General features: G+C 43.9%; 1 protein-coding gene across 5 annotated transcripts in view; it reads left to right on the forward strand.

Moving 5' to 3' along the window:
- LOC117391775 (pleckstrin homology domain-containing family A member 5-like) overlaps window positions 1–18,924 on the forward strand; it is a 38,606-nt gene that overhangs the window by 18,854 nt on the left and 828 nt on the right. The window contains exons 8-31 of one of the 5 annotated variants that reach the window (XM_055232030.1): window positions 1,290–1,362; window positions 2,073–2,173; window positions 2,266–2,396; window positions 2,732–3,700; window positions 3,783–4,018; window positions 4,525–4,754; window positions 5,019–5,096; window positions 5,988–6,107; window positions 7,700–7,753; window positions 8,501–8,581; window positions 8,861–8,917; window positions 9,084–9,164; window positions 9,789–9,938; window positions 10,062–10,163; window positions 10,536–10,641; window positions 10,722–10,768; window positions 11,178–11,312; window positions 11,904–12,042; window positions 12,298–12,419; window positions 14,602–14,790; window positions 14,964–15,080; window positions 15,175–15,261; window positions 16,469–16,578; window positions 17,142–17,257. In XM_055232030.1, the coding sequence (XP_055088005.1) occupies window positions 1,290–1,362; window positions 2,073–2,173; window positions 2,266–2,396; window positions 2,732–3,700; window positions 3,783–4,018; window positions 4,525–4,754; window positions 5,019–5,096; window positions 5,988–6,107; window positions 7,700–7,753; window positions 8,501–8,581; window positions 8,861–8,917; window positions 9,084–9,164; window positions 9,789–9,938; window positions 10,062–10,163; window positions 10,536–10,641; window positions 10,722–10,768; window positions 11,178–11,312; window positions 11,904–12,042; window positions 12,298–12,419; window positions 14,602–14,790; window positions 14,964–15,080; window positions 15,175–15,261; window positions 16,469–16,578; window positions 17,142–17,257 (3,631 nt within the window). Of the gene's footprint in view, window positions 1–1,289; window positions 1,363–2,072; window positions 2,174–2,265; window positions 2,397–2,731; window positions 3,701–3,782; window positions 4,019–4,524; window positions 4,755–5,018; window positions 5,097–5,987; window positions 6,108–7,699; window positions 7,754–8,500; window positions 8,582–8,860; window positions 8,918–9,083; window positions 9,165–9,788; window positions 9,939–10,061; window positions 10,164–10,535; window positions 10,642–10,721; window positions 10,769–11,177; window positions 11,313–11,900; window positions 12,043–12,297; window positions 12,420–14,601; window positions 14,791–14,963; window positions 15,081–15,174; window positions 15,262–16,468; window positions 16,579–17,141; window positions 17,258–18,924 lie in introns of all 5 variants that reach the window. The other 4 variants (XM_055232033.1, XM_055232031.1, XM_033989681.2 and 1 more) reach the window with 4 other exon arrangements.

Below are 18,924 nucleotides of genomic sequence, written 5' to 3' on the forward strand. Positions count from 1 at the left end.
TGAGTTGAATAATGTTTGCCATGTACAAGCTGTGATTGCAAACAAAAGATTGTTGTGAAGAAAATGAAAGTACATTAGATTTCATAACCAAATTCGCGCTGGACGTCTGGTTCAAAATTGTAAGAAGATTCAAATTGGAGAAAGAAATTAAACTGTTAAGTTGACTAGCATATGATACCAATTTTAAACCAGGAATTATGAATACCAAATTTAAAGGGTGGGAGTGTTTTTTAGAAAACAATAAAATATAAGTAAAAAAAAAAAAGAAAAGTTTCTCTGAATGAAATGAATAGCATTTTTCTTCAAACCGACCTGGTCCCTGTGCAGCAAGATGTTTTAAGCCAAAGTTGGCGCAGCCTGGAGAAGACGCTGCACCCAAAAGATCGACTTTCATTCTGTATACAGATGGCATGGCTTTCAAATTTCCCTTCTCCCACCAAAGAAACCTCAAGCAATCCAGATCCTCCCTTGGGACATGAAATTGGTGAAACATTCGCTCTACATCACAAGTGAAAGCAACGGAGCTCATTGGCGAATTGGGACACGGCCTTAGTCTTTCGGGGAGAATGTCAGTGTAGCATGGTACACATGGGTTTTTCGCCAGTTTTGTTGATTTCTGTTGCTTTTGCTTGAGCGCTGTTCATTTTGGTAAATATGTATTGTTTTTGCCATGGTATACCACGGTGATTCGCGATAAATTCTATTAATTGGACATTGGACGAGTGTGCCTCCTGCTTTTTACCCCATTGGCCAGCTTCCCCACACACTCATTAACACACAAAGCCTGCACGCTATGTTCTTTTCTCAAACTGAAAACACTTTGTTCCACCTTGTGATTTCATGTGGTAATACAGGAAGTGCTTCAGCGTGTTTTTAAACACCATACACCACACACAATTAGAATAATTTTGATCATTCCTGCCCTGGATTTGCCAACCTCTACTGATCAAAAGATAAAAGAGTAGCTGTTAACTTCAAAATTACCTCTACCAGGACGGCACAAGGTCGAACAGAGCATTTTGAGCTTTGGAGATGTAGACAGGATTACTCAAACATGTGTGAATGAAACAAAACACATCTCCGGGTATGGTTTTGACGAGGTAACATTATAACACTGCTTAAATCTCACAAGAGTCGATTTAGCGTAATATAGGACCTTTAATGACTTAACAAAAATGTATGGTGTCAAAACTGTAACATCACCTGTTTTATATTATACTTATGTCTTGTATGCACTCCTAACTGATTAGTGTTCACAGCACTGACCCTTCTGACCTTTGACTCTTCAGGACAGCACAGGCATGAAGCTGTGGAAGAAGCGCTGGTTCGTCCTGTGTGACATGTGCCTCTTCTACTACCGAGGTATCCACTCCCACAGACATGGCCAACCTTACCCTAACCCTGCACAATACTGTACCCACCTACAGACATGGCCACACCTATCCTAGCCCTGCACTGTTCCCGGGTCATGTGGAAGAACATACTATGCACCTAGTCTTTCTACCCTAACCCTTCAGTGTATCCACCCATAGACACGGTCAACCCTAATCTAACCCTGCACTTTGCCCACACCTAAGCATGCACCTAAGGCTTTTTTATGTTCCGACTTTGGCTTTAAGTATCTGCCGGTACTTCATAGCAACTGATACTAAGGTAGAGACTGAAAATAATATTTATTTCCTTTAAACACAAATGGCATTTGGGAAAGTTATCCAAATGTGTTTTGTAACATATTTATATAAAATAATTACAAGGTGTTTTGGGCCAATATTGGTAAGTAAATTGTTTTATTACACCACTTTATATACTAATAAGGAATATCAACTGAACCGATAGCTTAGGAACAATATTCGGTCCATCGAAACTTTCAATATTGTATAGCTTGCCCAGTCTTACCGAGAAGGTTCATATTTTTTTGTTGTTTTTTTTGGTTTTGTTTTTATTACTTGGAGAATATTTGTGGAATTTCTGTTTCATTTTTAATTGTACAACAATTTATATGCCCCTGTTGCGGGTTAGGCAGATGGCACTTACTTTGCAGTTAGAGCTGTGCTTGTATGTTTGTGGCTTAGATGACAAAGAAGACAACGTTCTGGGGAGCATCCTGCTGCCCAGCTTTCACATCTCCATGCTGTCAGTGGATGACCATATCAACAGAAAATACGCTTTCAAGGTAATCCTACCGTCTGTACAGTGTATTTGCTCTGAATGTAAACACTGTCCGTTATAGTATTTTAAAAAGAGTGTGCTCCCCTCTGCTCCCAGGCGACTCATCCCAACATGCGCACATACTACTTCTGCAGCGACTCGGCCAAAGACTCTGAGTCCTGGATGAAAGTCATGACGGACGCTGCTCTGGTACACACAGAGCCTCTCCGACGCTCCGCAGAGCACCTGTGAGCACACTACACAACACATTTAGCTTTAATGTCCTACATTCTGGACGATGGACAAAGTGAGGTGGCATAATTGCTACCACCAACCAAAACTAACCGGCCCAGCTCTGACCAGGGTAATAGTGCCTATGGATGGGTGTTGTTTGTAAATGAGTGATGGCTGGTGGTCAGTCTACCCAAATGTAGTTGTAACCATAGAAGTAGCTTTTATGGTTATACAACTAATGCATTATGTAGCATTGCTTTAACATGCTTTCATTAGGGATAAATTTAACCATGTTTAATAGCAGTCCTATGGCTGGATAGTACAACCTACTCTGATTCCTTGTCCTCAGGATTGACACAGTGAATGCAGATCTAAAGAAATCTGAGAAACTGAACAATCAGCACAACCAGCGAGCCTTAACATGCCCAGAGATCCAGAACAACCAACGTAACTGCGAGCCCATGCGACAGCCATCCTGTACAAGAGGAGGGGAGAAACATGGCGAGAAAGCAGAGTGCTACACTCTGCACCGTGACGGGGATGACCTCCTGCTACGCAAGGATGGAGTGAGCTACATGCTCCAGAAGGATGGAGACAGGTATGTTCTTCACAAAGATGGAGAGCAGTTCTTTTTGAAGAAAAATGGAGACAAATACAGTCTCCAGAGGGATGAGCCCTGTGCACTTCACCCAGACCTGCAGAGGAACAGCACTATGAAGAACCACCTGCGGACAGCCTCCTCGGAGAAAAAGTACACCCAGGTCAAAGAACGACCCAAACTCTTACTTGTGAATGAGACGCACACTCTTCCAGCACAGCACACAGAGGGACACAGGTTTGCCCCAGAGAAGGAGGTAAGGAGACAGCTGTCCCTCAGGGAGACTGACAGAAGCATGTTTTCTAATAACAAATATGGAACCATACATGTGATGGACCGCTACGGCACGCTAAAGGAGGTTAAGAAGTACAGCACTCTGCGAGAGGGGGACCGCTATGCCACTCTGAAAGACGCAGACATGTACAGTCTGCACAGGGACCCCAGTGCGGAGAGGACCAAGCTCAGCATACAGCTGCAGCCCACCCAGGCAGCCGCCATTGCAGCCGTCGTCTCAGCCTCGCGCCAAAACCAGAAGGTCAATGGGTCTGTAAGTGCAGCTGTGGACCAACCAGATGGCAGCTCCAGGCTCCTTCACCCTCCAGCACTGCCCACTGACACTGCCCCTACCCTCAAGACCAGCCTGTCCAGGACTCACTCTATGCCCCCCATGGAGCCCTGGGCGCGGCCCTACAGAGCTAAAGCAGACCCGGACACAACAAGGTGAGCCACTAATGCTTAGTGTGGTGATTGCAGCACCTAACAGCATAAAATATGTTCTGAGGAGTTATTCATTTCCCCACAGTATTTCTTCATACCAGACATTACCCAGAAACATGCCCAGTCACCGGAGCCAAATGGGACCCCATTTTCCTGAGGGCTACCGCACTCTGCCCCGCAACAGTCTGTGCCGCCCCGACAGTGTCTGTGCTGCTAACTCAGCCGACAAGAGAAGGTCTATGAAGGACGACACCATGTGGCAGCTCTACGAGTGGCAGCAGCGTCAAGCCTATTCCAGGCTCAGCACTGCTCCTCCCACAGGTATGCTCTGTCCCCACCTACAAGTACGCTCTGAGCTCACCCCTGGTCCCACAGGTATGCTATGACCCTGCTCACAGATACTGCAGCTATCCTCTGACCCCGCTCACAGGTGCCACAGGTACACTTTGAGTAGTTAAGGTCTGCAAAGTTAGGTATGACAAGTCACAGCATGACCCCGCCCACAGGGACGCTCTTGAGTTCACTCACAGTACTACAGGTATGCTCCGACCCCGCTAATAGGTACCACAGGTATGCTCTGACCCCGCCCACAAGGACCTTAACAAAGTTCTGCAAGGTTAGGTGTGAGGAGTCCTATGATTTTAGCCGCTGTGTGTGTAACTCACATTTGTGAGTTGGTCCAGTTTTTAACAGTGAACATATTGAAAAAGCTGGTGGAACAGTTCAGCACACTCTGGTACACTCTGTCCTAAGCATTAGAGATCAGTGGTTGGAGTTGAGTTAGACTGACTGGCGATGCTAACTGGCTCTTCTATTTTGTCCTTCAGGTGCAGGTCATTATAGCACTCTGCCCAGCTCCAAGACTATGAGCCACCTCCGTGAGAGCATAGCCACACCCATCCCCACCTCCCCATCCCATGGCTCTCTCTACAGCACCCTTCCTCCTCCGAGGCTCAAGGGGGCGTCCAACCCCAGCACCCCACACTCTGAGCTGTCCTCCCCAGTGCTTAGAGATGGTACAGCGACACTTGGTCGCCCAAAGACTCTCCCGCTCAAGGTACCATCAGTGCATACATATACACTATATGTTGTGACTGTGTATTGAAAGGGCTTACCTTTTAAAGTGAGATTTGCTTTTTCTTGATCTTTTCTGACAAATCATTACATGATATCAAAATTTATCATGATAAAAATGGGAACAGCTTATTTTTATGACCTGGGACGAGGCAATCTGACAGACAGACAGTTTACATAATTTGATGTGAGTTGTTGCTTGAAATGTGTGCTTAATATTAAACCATAACATCAACCTTTGTTGTAGCTGGGGTATCCTGAGCGTTTTGCAACAGCCGTCGTCTCTACTCACAACATCACACCTCAGTCCCTACAGGGCAAAACGGTAAGACCTCGCACATGCAGCTCCTCTGCAGCTCCTCTGCAGCTCCTCTATAGTTCCTCTGTAGCTCCTCTGCTGCCCCCTGCTGCCTCTGCTGCCCCTCTGCTGCTCCTGATAAACTCTCAAGCAGTCTGGCCCCGTGTGAGGAGCAGGAGCAGGCCTGACTCATCCTGGGTGAAGCTGAGGTTGTCTGGTCAGTTAACAGCTGGACCTGTCGATGCACTGGTAGTCTGAATGCATGTAGCATTTCTTTTTGAGGGATCAGAAAGCAATAACTGTAAAAAACGAAAGGATTAAAAGCCCATGAAGGATTGTTTCACTGTTTCAGTAGCATACTGCAGGGAGATCTGTTTGGTCTTTTAGTTATCAGATGATTATAAGTGAAGAGGGATAGAATTGGCTTAGGCAAAGTGATGTAAGCAGTTCTTAGGAGAGGCTACATGATGTTAGCTAGGGTATGTCTCAAATTTATTTACTCACTCCTCGATTCCTCAGCTGTCAGTGTATTGTATCTCATTCACCCTCATTATTACTATTAATTTGTAAGGCGCTGGTCTCATCTATATGACCCTGTAGTCGGGACTATACTAAGGCTTATTTTATATAATTTTAGCTTATGTCTGCTTCCTGCACCTGTGCCTGTTATTCCTCCATAGTGTCCTTCCCTTGTCTACTCTTAGCTTAGGACACCACTTATGGCACATTTAATTGATATCTGAACAATTGAGGACAGAGAGAGACTGCCTGTGGCTGGTACTTTCTTCCTAGGTAGTAATTTAGGGAGGAAGTGCTTAAGGACAAAAGGGGAGGAAAGAGAATTGAGATACACCCATAGTCTTAGCATTGCTATGTGATGATACCTAGTTAGCTGATGCTGTCATATGTTGTGTTTAGTCTGAGGAGCTGACGTTACTGCTCATCAAACTGCGGCGGCAGCAGGCAGAGCTCAGCAGCCTGCGTGAGCACACACTGGCCCAGCTGAGGGCCCTGGGCTCCGAGGGGCCCAACGCCAAGGTCAGCCTGCACCCTTGTATGCATGCTCAGGATTTCCCACAGATCTCTGCTGAGGCTATGGTGGTGCTGCTGGTCATGTTTGTTGTTCAAATGTAAATAATTGTCTTTTAGCATCCCCATCTTGATTAGACCATAGAGGAGAGCACTGGCCTATTTGGGCCACCATACTCTTTTGTATTAGTTGGGAAATACTGATGCTTCATCTAAATGCATGCTAATGCACACAGTTTAGAGTGACCAGATTTTGAGTGTGTTCCATGGTGACGGCCTACACAGGGACTCTTGGTCACCCTAGTACCACTGTGGGGATGTTGTGTGTGCATGGTCCTACCTGGAGAAAGTGCCACATTTCTGCAAACCGAGTCACAGTTGGGCCTGTGACACAATGTCACTGTACAGCTGGTGTGCTTCTTGACATCACAGGCATGTGGCCATTTTCTCCTGTGAGTTTGCGCAGCAGGTTTGTGGAGAGCTCCTGAGTGGTCTGAGTTTGCAGGAGGACTGTGCTTAGTGCTTTTGCATGAGTATGCATGTCCGTGTGACGCTTTTGTTCTGTGGAGAGCACAGAAGCACAATGTTCCATGTTCAGAGTCATGAAAGAGCTCCTCCCACCACCAAAGGGCTCCAGAGTTTGCACCAGCTGTTTTGAGAATGTAGAGCTGATGTCCCTCTGAGAAGGGGGCAGGGTGACTCTTTATATTGAACCTGATCATTTATTTTAGTGATTTAGGTTGGGCCCATCACAATAACAAATTTTGAAGCACAACATATTGCTTAAGAGAGAAGAAATCATAGAAGTTATTTTTCAACCCTTTGCAGCGCAAATCTTATCACATTAAAGTCTCCTCACTATGGACCTCAAAAGTGACTACTCTGCCCGCGGTTCCGGAACTAATTTTCCCATACATTTTTCTCATAGATTTTCTGAAAAAAATGTATATTAAAAGTTTGAAAGCTTGCTTGGGGATAATCAGCCACACTAATGACTACAAGACCTATAAGTTTACTTAAAATCTGTTTCTCAGACTTATAAACCACAAAATTATTCAAACATTTCACAGAATCTTGCATTTTAAATGGCTGTTTTGGACTTAAAACAACTGCGTTATGGATATTAGTTATCACATAGCTGGTTAGCCTCTGCGATACCTTTGAACTCCTAATATTTGAATTTCTTCGAAAACTCTGCTGGAAAAATGAACGGAAGTTTTACTTCCGGAACCTGAACAGACTGTTACTGTTGAGCTCCATTGCAAAGAAATTGTACACGTGATACTTATTGACCCCCAAAATATATTTTTTCAGCTTACATATATTGTATGATAAGTCAATATTGTAATCGTGAAAGGCGTAGATAAGGTTTATAATTATAATCAATTAAATCCAATCCAAAAAATCACCATAATAACAAACTAGCTGTTGCTTGTCCTCATCTCATCTGAGTACTACAGGGCTGTACTGTAGTTGCAGTAGTGGTAACTTTGTTTTGACATTGCTGGGCTCTTGATGGATTCATGAGTGTGGGAGGAATAGGCCTGTGCCATGAGGTCTCACTGTCCCTGTCCTCTTCCTCCTCCTGCTGCTCTGAGCAGACAGATGTTCTCTCACACCATCTGCAGAGGAGTCTGCGCTACCTGGACAGCCAGGTGAGGCCCGGTCAGCATAACACTGTTCCTTCTCCCTGTCTGTGTAAGCATAAAGCTGTAGCACACTTCGCCATCAGTGGACAGCCAGCTGACATCGTCAACAATATGTCCACATCGCCACTAAATTCTTCTGTTGGTTGTGTTTGCTCCAGTCCAGTGTTTGGCCAGAGTCAGTCTTGTCTAATGTTTCATCTACAGTTGGACTCTGCACCAGCTTCATAGTAACCACAGCGTGTTGGACTCAAGAGCTACTGCTATAGGGCAGGTCTTTCCAAAATGTGCCACACATAGAACTGCCACCGCCTTGGCAGTTTGCCTGCAAAATTCAATTCAATTCACAGTGGTAATCATTTCAAGTGAAAAAATTAAAGTTTAATATAGGTTTAACGGCAAAAAAGTCAGGTTTAAAATGATTTGTATCAGTTGTTTGAGTTGTTATTATTGGACATTTTCAGTTAAAGAATAGATTAAATAGGTACATTTTTTAAAGAATAGATTCATTTTAAAATTATTTGTTAAAGCCATTTTGGGACCCCTAACTCAGTGCCTCACCACCCCCCAGGTGGTAATGACCTCCATTTTTGGAACCACTGCCATAGAACTCAAACTTAAATAATGACGCCGTAGGGCCTCGACTATTGTGGCATCCTCTTGTCTAGTTCATGTGCATATGCATATGCACTGATGTGCTCCAGTGTGCAGATGTCTGAGTCTCACTGCTCTCTTTCTTTCTGCTGCACTGGGTAGAAAAAGGACAACGAGCCTCTAATCTTCATGATTCACACAATGATCGAGAACTCTGCACCAAGACCACAGCTTTACCAGCACGTAAGCCCCCCTTCCCCCCTTCCCCATCGTCATGTAAGCTCCCCATGTGCCGTCTTCACATCCACCACTGCAGTACATGTTTTCAGGATCCAGATGGCCTGGACCAGTCCTGTTGCCACATGTGCTCCATCTCAAAGCCCTGACTCTAGATGATCAGTGTCAAATCAGATCTGTTCATTGTACTCTGACTCATGACACGTCTGGTTGCCCACTCCACATGCATCCAGCATTATGTCAGCATTATATCAGCATTTTTAAAAAGTCCTCGTTCTCTTTCAGGTCAGCCCAGAGGCCATCAAGAGCCTGGTCAGTGATGCTGAAGACCCTGACATCGACGTAAGACCAATTCATGTTGGCTTTGTTTTCAGATGTTTATTTAGACGTGCATAGTAAATTTAGGCTGTATGCCAAGGCCCAGGGGACAGTGCTGCATACATTTATTATAGAGAACAGTAGCTGCAGAGACTGACAAATGTGTATTTGACAAATGTGCTATTTTCAGACCAAGCTTAGCCGGCTGTGTGAGCAAGACAAGGTGGTGAAGACACATGAGGAGAAGGTGCAGCAGCTGCACCGTGAGAAGGTACTTTGTGTCATCAGTTAGACCTCAGTATTACACAGATATGAGAGAGGGCCATCAGTGAGATATGCGACAGGGTCATCAGCGATAGTATTGTAGAAAAATTACAGTTCTAGAAGAAAAGTAATCCATTTGCGAAGCTTGGTGAGTTTTGAAATACAGAAAAAAGGTTTATTGTTTGTTACACCAGATACAGACAGGACAGGGCCCAGGCCTGCCCTGGACACAGACTGACAGCCTTTTGGTGTCTCCCCCAGTCTCCTTCCAAGTTCCCATCCACCCCCAGTCTCAGTTCCCGAGCATCTGAGCTCTGACTGTTTTATACCAGAATGACAATGCTACACACATTTCAAAGCAGAGTGACTTTTGTTTCACACCCATATGATAATGAACTTTTACACTTAGACAGGTAGAACAGTGAGTTTCCTGTGGGATGGAGACAGAGCTTCACACATGTTAATGTCTGGTCTGGGTCTGACAGACACAGATCAAATGCTTTTAAAGACACAACATGAATATACTTAAATTTCTATCACAATAGACTACCATGGGCATGTGTGCAGACTTTTGAAAAGCTTGTTGAAGGTAAACTTATGTTTGTCTTTGTTTGGTTTGTGTGGTGAGCAGCACACTCTGGAAACAGCTCTTCTGTCGGCCAGTCAGGAGCTGAATGAGCAGAGCCTTCACTCTGCCCAGGCTCAAAGCCTGCTCCAGCAGAGAGACATCCTGCAGGGGGGGCTGCTGAGCACCTGCCGTGAGCTTAACCGAGTCATAGCGGTGAGAATGTGCATGTATATATTCCAGAGCCACTACACTCTTTGTTTGAGGTATAATGTTTGTGAGCAATGACCTGAATGATATTTTCATAATGTTGTTTTCACGAATGTGATGGATTTGCAGGAGCTCCAACTCTCTAAGCAGGAGTACCAACGGCTGGAAGGCGACGTAAGCCAGGCCAAAACCAGCCTTCTGCAACAGCTGGAGGCTCTGGGCAGTCCACAAGTAAGTCACATGACTGGTCACATGGCAGGTTCAATTCAGTTTATTTTTGTGAAGCCCAAAATCACAACAGCAGTTGCCTCTTAGGGCTAAACATGAGAATTGATTTAATCAACAGACAGAAAATCAACAATAAAAGAGAAACAGATAAGCAAATTAAACAACAAAAAGCAAGCAAATGGATAACTGTTCCAAAATACCTTTGACCCTCCTTCTCGCCAAGGAAAAACTAAAGAAACCCAGTGGGAAAAAAAAACAGTGGAGAAAAAAAAAGAATTTTACACGAGGGTCACATGGCAGGTCACGTGGCAGGTCACATGACTATCACATGATGATGACTCAGTCCTAGTCAGATTTGTGTGTTTGTGCGTGCAGACGGAGCCCCCAAGTCAGCGACACATCCAGATCCAGAAGGAGCTGTGGAGGATCCAGGATGTGATGGAGGCTCTAGCCAAACATAAGTCCCAGGCACCCAGTGACTGTACATTTACATACATTCTCTGACTATAATCCAAAGTCTATAGGCTTCTTTAGTTTAAATCCACATTTTTCTGCTCACAGGCCTGTTCCCTAGCTCCAAACCCCTGTCCAGCATATCCAAAAATGAGGTAAGGCCTTTAACATGACATTGTACTAGATTACACCATAGCAGGATGGTTTCAGCTCTCAAACCAGTGCTTCCTCCAGAATAGAAAAGGATTTTAGAGAGAAGTCAGTGGACTTCAGTGGACCACTTTTTGAAATCTTTGTTACTAAGGCCCAACAAACACAACATGGAGCTGAGCTCGAGAGAAGAGGCGAGTATCTTGCCTGCTCTGTGGCTGGGCCAGGTTTCTGTCCAGGATGCAAAACCACACTGCACACGTGTGTTCCAAATACATGGTGGTAAAAGCGTGTCTGTGGAGCTTTTCTGTCCATCAGGGTGTTATAAGACGTGGTCCTCTTGATGCGCTGCTGTCCTGGATGCTTGTATCTGTGCTGTGCCCACTGTTGTGAGGCTGTGTTTGGTGTTGACAGACAGTGCTGCTGCCCCTCAGTCAACTACAGGGGGCGGAGCCGGTGCCCCCTCGCCCACCCTTGCCCTACCACTACCCCCACCCCACAGCCCGCTCGGATGATAGGACAGCTGGCTCCCGGAGCGGAGCACAGAGTGTAAGATCAGCCCTGCAACCCCTCTTTCACGCCATCGCATTCACTGTCATTTAGACGGAGTGCATCAGTCATGATGCTAAGGGAATAAGACCATAGCTCTGGTCATGTTTTTGTTTGTCCTTGCCCAGCATTTTACATTGTTTCATTAAGCCCTCATATTTTGTAGCATGTGACATGAGAGCCCTTAATGTGTATTTTAAATCATGTAGAAACAATGGAAAAGGAGAGGAGAGTTCTGGTATAGAGAGGTAGGAGCAACCATTTCAACCCTGAAAATAGTTCCAACTATATTATTTATGAGACATGAAATAGTTTTAAAGATGAAAGGTTTGATGACATTGTGAATAGGACAGCCTAGCAGCAGACTGAGCTGCTGACAGCAGGTTAGGTGAACAGTGGAGATGGACAATTGGACAGTCTGTTTGGACCTTGTCTTGTTCACCTCATGTTGTCTTTAAGACTATGTGAAGAGACTGAATTAAGTGAAAGTACTTCATCACGAGTCATGTGTCATCTGTCCGTGCTGTGGCTGTGCCCTTCTGGTTTGTGGTTGAGTGCCCCTATCTGAAGTCTCGTGTGGCTTTACAGCAGGGCCCAGACTACAGACTGTACAAGAGTGAGCCGGAGCTGACCACGGTGAAGGAGGAGGAGCCTGATGAGCCCCACCCAGACGAGCGAGGAGGGGCTGCAGCTGGGGCCTTGGAGCGCAGGGATACCCCAGTATCCAAAGGTATGCACAGCTCCCTAATGCAGAGACAAATATGGTATTTGCATACTAAATGAACACTCTAATCATGCTGTAATAGATGCTATACTACCACACACCCAAAATCAACAAATTGACTGTCTCAGAATAAAGACTGTTCATGTGAAACCCAGTAACTCTGTTTGCAGCAGTGAGAGGTTTCTGATATTGGCACCATACTTGGAATTCTCATTGAGCACGCATATTATAGACAATAAACAGTACACTGTTTCTTCACAGTTACGCTTTGTCCCGTGGGCATTGTCCCCCCCAGGACCAAGTGCAGCATCAGTGCCCCAGAGTCCAGCACCATCGCTTCATATGTGACCCTGAGGAAGAGCAAGAAGCCAGAGCCCCGAACGGTAACTGTCCCCTCCCCTCACCTGCACTCCGTATTAGGGATGGGACGATATTAAATTTTAGACTCACGATTATCGTGGCCAAAATAATCGCGATTATTATTATTATTATTTTTTATTTATTTATTTATTTATTTAAAAAAGGGGACAATGCACATTAATAAACATTACAAAAAAAAAATAATGTAAATGTGCCCAAGTTAGCTGACTAGAGCTAATTTTCATCGGTTGTCCCCAGGCCAGATGTATCAAGGCAACCTACAATTAAGAAAACAGCGATTAACGACATTATCACGATAATTATTAACCTGTTAACGTTCCGACGGCCCAGGCCTACTTTACAAATTTACAGCAATGTACATACACTTCTGCGTCACCCACACAAACAATCAATCAAATGAAAGCTGCGGCGCTCGTCTTTCTGGATATGCAAACCATTTTCACCTGCAATCACCACAGTGCTGACAGGAAAGACGTTTTTACAGAAAAGTCACAAAGTGTGAATCTGGACTTCACTTACCATTGAGCGCTCTGGTTCTGTCAAACATCAACATATTCACACAAAGTTGGTCTCATTTGTTCCGTAAAGGTCCAGAGAATATATTCCAGTCAAGTCCTCCATGTTCAATCTGCTGCAGGAAAGTATTCCAAATATGAAATCTACTCCGTCACTTCTTTGCATTTCTGTGATTTGTTGATTTCAGGCATAATAAACTTCTGACAGCGCAACTTTGTTCAGTGCTAAACACAGGTGTCAGCTTGTGATTGACACCAGTGTTGCCAATAAGGTGGGGGTTGTGGGTTACTGAGGCCACAGACAGCGAATCAGTGCTACAGATGACTGAAAGTTTACGCCCCACTCTTCCCCTTGTAGAATCAACCAATTACATCACACACATTTAGTGACGTTTTCCCCTTACAGCCAATGAGCAGTGGGACAGGATGATGTATCACAGGCCATAGTTTTCCTTAAATAGACGTACGCGGAAGAAAATGTGTACTCCTCAATGCCATGTTGTCGAAATGGACCGGTCCTTGTTGCGCCGGAAGTGACGCAAGTGCCCGTCGACGAACACTTAGAACAATGCAATTAAGGCACTTTGGTGAATTGGGAAACGGCCGAAGCCGAGTGGATGCAGAAATCTGTGCATAATGGCGCATTTTACGCACTGTTGTTTTGTGTTTTAAACATGACGAAACAGACAAAACAAAGGAAATATGCGATCGAGGACACTGTGGATGTTTGTACAAGTTATACTAGAGGCATCTCTGACCTGGAGCGGTTCATGGCAAAGAGTAAAGATCCCAGAGTGAACTCAGGAGTAAAGGACCTTATTTTTTGATGGATTGGATGCTGTTCTCGATCAGTAAGCATGCTTTATTCTGCTATTGACTTAATTGTAGGTAAAATATACTGTGTATAATCGTTAGCTTTGCTTCTGTGCACATAGTGCGCATTCGGACCATGTGCTCTGGCACATTTGTGTTCAGCTGTATGAATTAGACTTAATTTGTCTGTTGTTTAAAAGGTGTTGTTTTATTCTGCAGTTTGCATTATTGTAGGTAAAAATATAAGATGTGCACACATTAGTATGTCATCTGTGCGCACGGGTGAGGCGCGCACTGGCACATTCCTGTGGAGAGTTACGGCTCAAACTTTGTTTATTGTTGATATCTGGCAGAATATAGTTCAGACAGAGATAAGCACAGAAGCTACAAGTGTCAGTGCTCTGACAGAGTGGGCAAACACCAGAACTAACATCTAAATGTTGTATTAGAACTGGAAACATGAGGCAGTGTGGTGCCGTAAAGGCGATTATAATCGTGCGCGATGATCACAATTATTAAAAAATCCACTGTTCCTCATGTCCAAACCCCTGCCCCTCCTCCCCCCCTCACCCTCCCCTCCAGGTACTGCCCAGTTTAGCAGCTCTATTTGAAATGTGATTGTGGGTGGAGTTTGTGTTTAGTCCCACTTTAACTAATTAATAACTACCAATAGTAACCAAAGCAGTGATCTTTTTTCCCAAACTTTTTTTTTATCAAGTTCAAAGAGCCAAACCAGAGGCTTTAAAGAGCTGCATGTGCCTCTTGAGACAGCAATTGCAGACACCTGCTGTAGTCTAATAACACTACCTGTTCTGAGCAACGTCCATGTGGGTGTCACTCTGGTTCTTGTGTGCAGGAGCGACCCCATAGTGCTTTGGACCAGGCGGGGGGATTTGGGGAACGAGAACTGGGCAGGAGCCGTATGAGCGTGGAGGAGCAGCTGGAGAGGATCAGGAGGAACAAAGAAGCCTCTACCCTGAAAAGGAGCAGGCTGTCCCGGTCCTCGTCCTTCAACCGCGATGAAGCGTTTGCTCAAATCACACAGGTCTGACCATATGCCTGCACACACACGCATACACAGTTAAAATGGTGTGCTAAAATAACACACTGCAGGTCTCTTACCTATTGTCTCATTTGGAATGACTATACCCCATTTTTGATTCTACAATTATCCCAATCAAATTAATTCTGCTAAATGACTTCCGATCTGCGGTGCAGGGTGGAGGGCAGACTGAGGGACCATGCACTGACCCCTGTGGTCTGCAAACGGCACTGCAGCGTCTGAAGGATATGAGTGAGTCTCTCTCTGAGGGAGGGGCACTGGCGCCAGAGCAGGTGGGGCCCTTAAAGTTCTCACCTCCTCCTACACCCTACCCCCTATCTCCTACCTCTAAAACTGACTGCTTGTTTCCCTGGGCTGTTGCTGCAGGTGGAGGACGGGGACTGTTCAAAAGGAGGTACTGCAGAAAATGAAGAGCTGCAGCAGCTCAACGAGAGCAATGACCCCTCCACAGAGGTAAGACCGGTGCTACGCTTCTCCTAGAAGAGCCACTTGGTAGGCCTGTCACCATAATTACTATATCGACGTATCATTCTTTATATGAAAACTGGAACAATATATTTATAGCTTAATATTTTATCATGTGTACATTTTCATGGCAATAATTGTGAGAGTTTTGTTATTTTAGTTGTAATACAAGAAGATCTGAGCAGTAGAGGGTTGAATAAGTAACTTCTATGACTAATTATTGCTTCATTCTGCTGTCTGTTTGTTATAGTTCAGGCCTTTAAATGATACTGTATATCTAAAAAAAATCATTACTGGGTTTATCCATCTTTGTTAGTGGTTACAATATTATTGTTTATTGTTATATTTCTCTGCAGCTATATATTGTGCCTCAAAATGTGCTGTCGTGACAGGACAAAATTACTTCCTATATTTTACTGCAATAATCTACCACATTTACTATAACAAGTCAAATCTTTACAATTAAAATTAAACATAAAAAAACAGTACTAATATGAAAAATGAACTTCTAAAAACATGTTCTGAAATGTGGGTACTGTATTTTCCAGACTATATGTCGCTCCGGAGTACAAGTCGCACCAGCAAAAAATGCATAATAATGAAGGAAAAAACATAAGTCGCAATGGACTATAAGGCACATTTTTGGGGGAAATTTTATTTAGCAAAATCCAAGATCAAGAACAGACATTTTATCTTTAAAGACATATTATAATCATATTAAAATGGAGAACAACAGGCTGAATAGCAGTACAGAACGCTAACGTAACACACAGACAACAAAACTGAATGTGTCTAGTATGTTAATGCAAGATATTTACAGTTAATCAGTTAGCTTGTTTTTTTATGCTTTAGTTAACAAGTTTACTCTGGAGCTCACTCCAAATCATTAAATCCATTAAATTCTTTATCCTCTGTGTTGCTTCTGAACAACTGCTCCTGAAGTAGACGAAGCGCCGCTTCCACGTGGCTGTGTTACTGGTACAAGCGGCCGAGTGCCCTCAGGCAGTTGTCAGTGTGACAATAACGAAGATGTGAAATTATATATTTTAATACGTTCACACATAAGTTGCATGTAAGTATAAGTCGCACCCATGGCCAAAGCTATGAAAAAAGTATGACTAGTCCAGAAAATACAGTAATTGCTGAATAACTGTCCAGTACATATTTAGATTTGTGATGCCTGTGCTGTGTTCAGGAGTGTGAGCGGCAGACTGCAGTCATCCTGGAGCTCCCTCGGACTGTAAAGGTGGTGGAGCTGCAACCGTTTGAAGATCTGAGCTCGGCCACCTCTCCTTCAGACCACAGGTGAGTCTGGTCAGCCTCCTTCAAAGCAAAGCAGAGGTGGGTAGCGTAGCCAAAAATTGTATTCAAGTAAGGATAAAGTTAATTAATGTTACTCAAGTAGAAGTACAGCGTAGCGGCCCAAGAAATTACTCAAGTAAGAGTAAGAAAGTATTTAGGAAAACTACTACTCAAGTAAGAGTAACTTAAACTAACTATCCAGACAAATCATCTGATCCTTCAGATTATATTCACTTTATTTTATCAAATTTTAAATAAAGCACAAAATGCAGGTTTAGATCAGAGAGTCCTTTTAAGTTTACACCAACTGCATTTCAGCATTGATACTGGTAACCCAAATGATACAAGTGCGAGGCTCATTCTGCTAAAGTGTGTACATTATAATAGCATTGCTCTAATCATCTAGTGTAAGCCAGGTTAATTTGCAACTTTGTGTTCTAAAACAGTGAGTGTGTGATGCCTCCAAAGGCTAGGGACACATGCCTCAATTCTGATTTTCATTTGAAAATGTAATGAAAAAGAGGCACACGGACCTCAAAGTTAGTAAATGTTTGATTGTGTTTCAGTTTGCAGACTCCAGAGCTGGAGTGGAGCGCAGAGGTGAGGGAGGAGTTGAGAGCGGACGAGGGTGGGGACAGTGAGCTGAGGCCTGAGGAGATCCACCTCAACAACCTCCTGCCTGGTACACAAAAACTACTGACCTTCTCCAATTTGAACTGGATTAGCAAAATGAGTGGCCTAGCCAGTCTCCAGACCTAAACCCAATAGAATCTTTGGAGGGAGCTCAAACTCTGTGTTTCTCAGCGACAGCCCAGAAACCTGACTGATCTAGAGAAGATCTGTGTGGAGGAGTGGGCCAAAATCCCTCCTGCAGTGTGTGCAAACCTGGTGAAATACTACAGGAAACGTTTGACCTCTGTAATTGCAAACAAAGGCTACTGTACCAAATATTAACATTGATTTTCTCAGGTGTTCAAATCTTATTTGCAGCAGTAACATGCAAATAAATTATTTAAAATATCATACAATGTGATTTCCAGATTTTTTTAGATTGTCTCTCACAGTGCACATGCACCTAAGATGAAAATTTCAGACCCCTCCATGATTTCTAAGTGGGAGAACTTGCAAAATCACAGGGTGTTCAAATACTTATTTGCCTCACTGTATAAGCGGTGGTCTTTTCTCTGATTAACTGTCTTGTGTGGGGGAGTGTGCCATGGGTTCAGCGGGCTCACCTGTGCAGACGTTGACAGAAGTGTTGCTGACTCATCAAGTGCAGGTTTCAAACTGCTCTGCAGAGCCCATACATACAGTGCTGAGAAAAAGTAGTTGCCCCCTCACTGATTTTACTTTTTCTGCATCTTTGTCACTCTTGACCATTTCAGATCAAGCAAACTCAAATAAGATAACTCGCAAGTAAATACAAATTGCAGTTTTAAGTGCCGGTTGTATTTATTAAGGGGGGAAAAAAGCCATGCTTCAATCACAGCAAGTTGTCTAGGTCCTGAAGCAACAAAGCAGCCCCAAACCATGACACTGCCACCACCATGTTTTACTGTTGGCATGATGTTATTTTTATCAAATCCTGTGTTAATTTTATGCCAGATGTCCTTCCAAAAAGTTCAGCTTTTGTTTCATTAGTCCACAGAATATTTTACCAAAAGTTCTGGGGATCATACAGATGTTTTTGGGAAAAAGTGAGATGAGCCTTTATGGGGTTTGTCAGAAGAGGCTTTCGCCTTGGAACTCTGCCATACATGCCATTTTTGCCTAATCTCTTTCCTATGTTTGAGTAATGAACATTGACCTTTACTGAGGCAAATGAGGCCTGCAGTTGTTTAGATGTTGTTCTGGGTTCTCTTGTGACTTGGTCAGTCATCGCTGTGCTCTTGGGGGGGGGGTAATTTTTGTTGGCCGGCCACTCCTAGGAAGGTTCACCACTGTATCGTGCTTTCTTCAATTGTGGCTCTCATCGTGGTTCGCTGAAGTCCCAAAAATTTTGAAATGGCTTTGTAACCTTTTCCAGACTGAGCCATGTCAATTACTTTTCTACTTAGTTTCTGTTCCTGAATTTCTTTGGATCGCGGCATGATGTCTTGGGTTCAGTATGGCCGACCTCACCCTGTCAGACAGGTTCTATTTAAGTGGTCTCTTGATTTGAAAAGTCTGGCAGCAATCAGGCCTGGGTGTGGTTATGAAATTGAACACCGCTTCCCACAATAATATAATATAATATAATCAGTTACGTCACCATTTTACAAGAAGGGCAGTTACTTTTTCACACAGGATCGTGTAGGTTTGGATAGTATTTTTCTCTTAACTTGGGTTATCTTTGTTTAATATTTAAAT

The sequence above is a fragment of the Periophthalmus magnuspinnatus genome, chromosome 23 (genome assembly GCF_009829125.3).
Source record: "Periophthalmus magnuspinnatus isolate fPerMag1 chromosome 23, fPerMag1.2.pri, whole genome shotgun sequence".
NCBI lineage: Eukaryota > Metazoa > Chordata > Actinopteri > Gobiiformes > Gobiidae > Periophthalmus > Periophthalmus magnuspinnatus.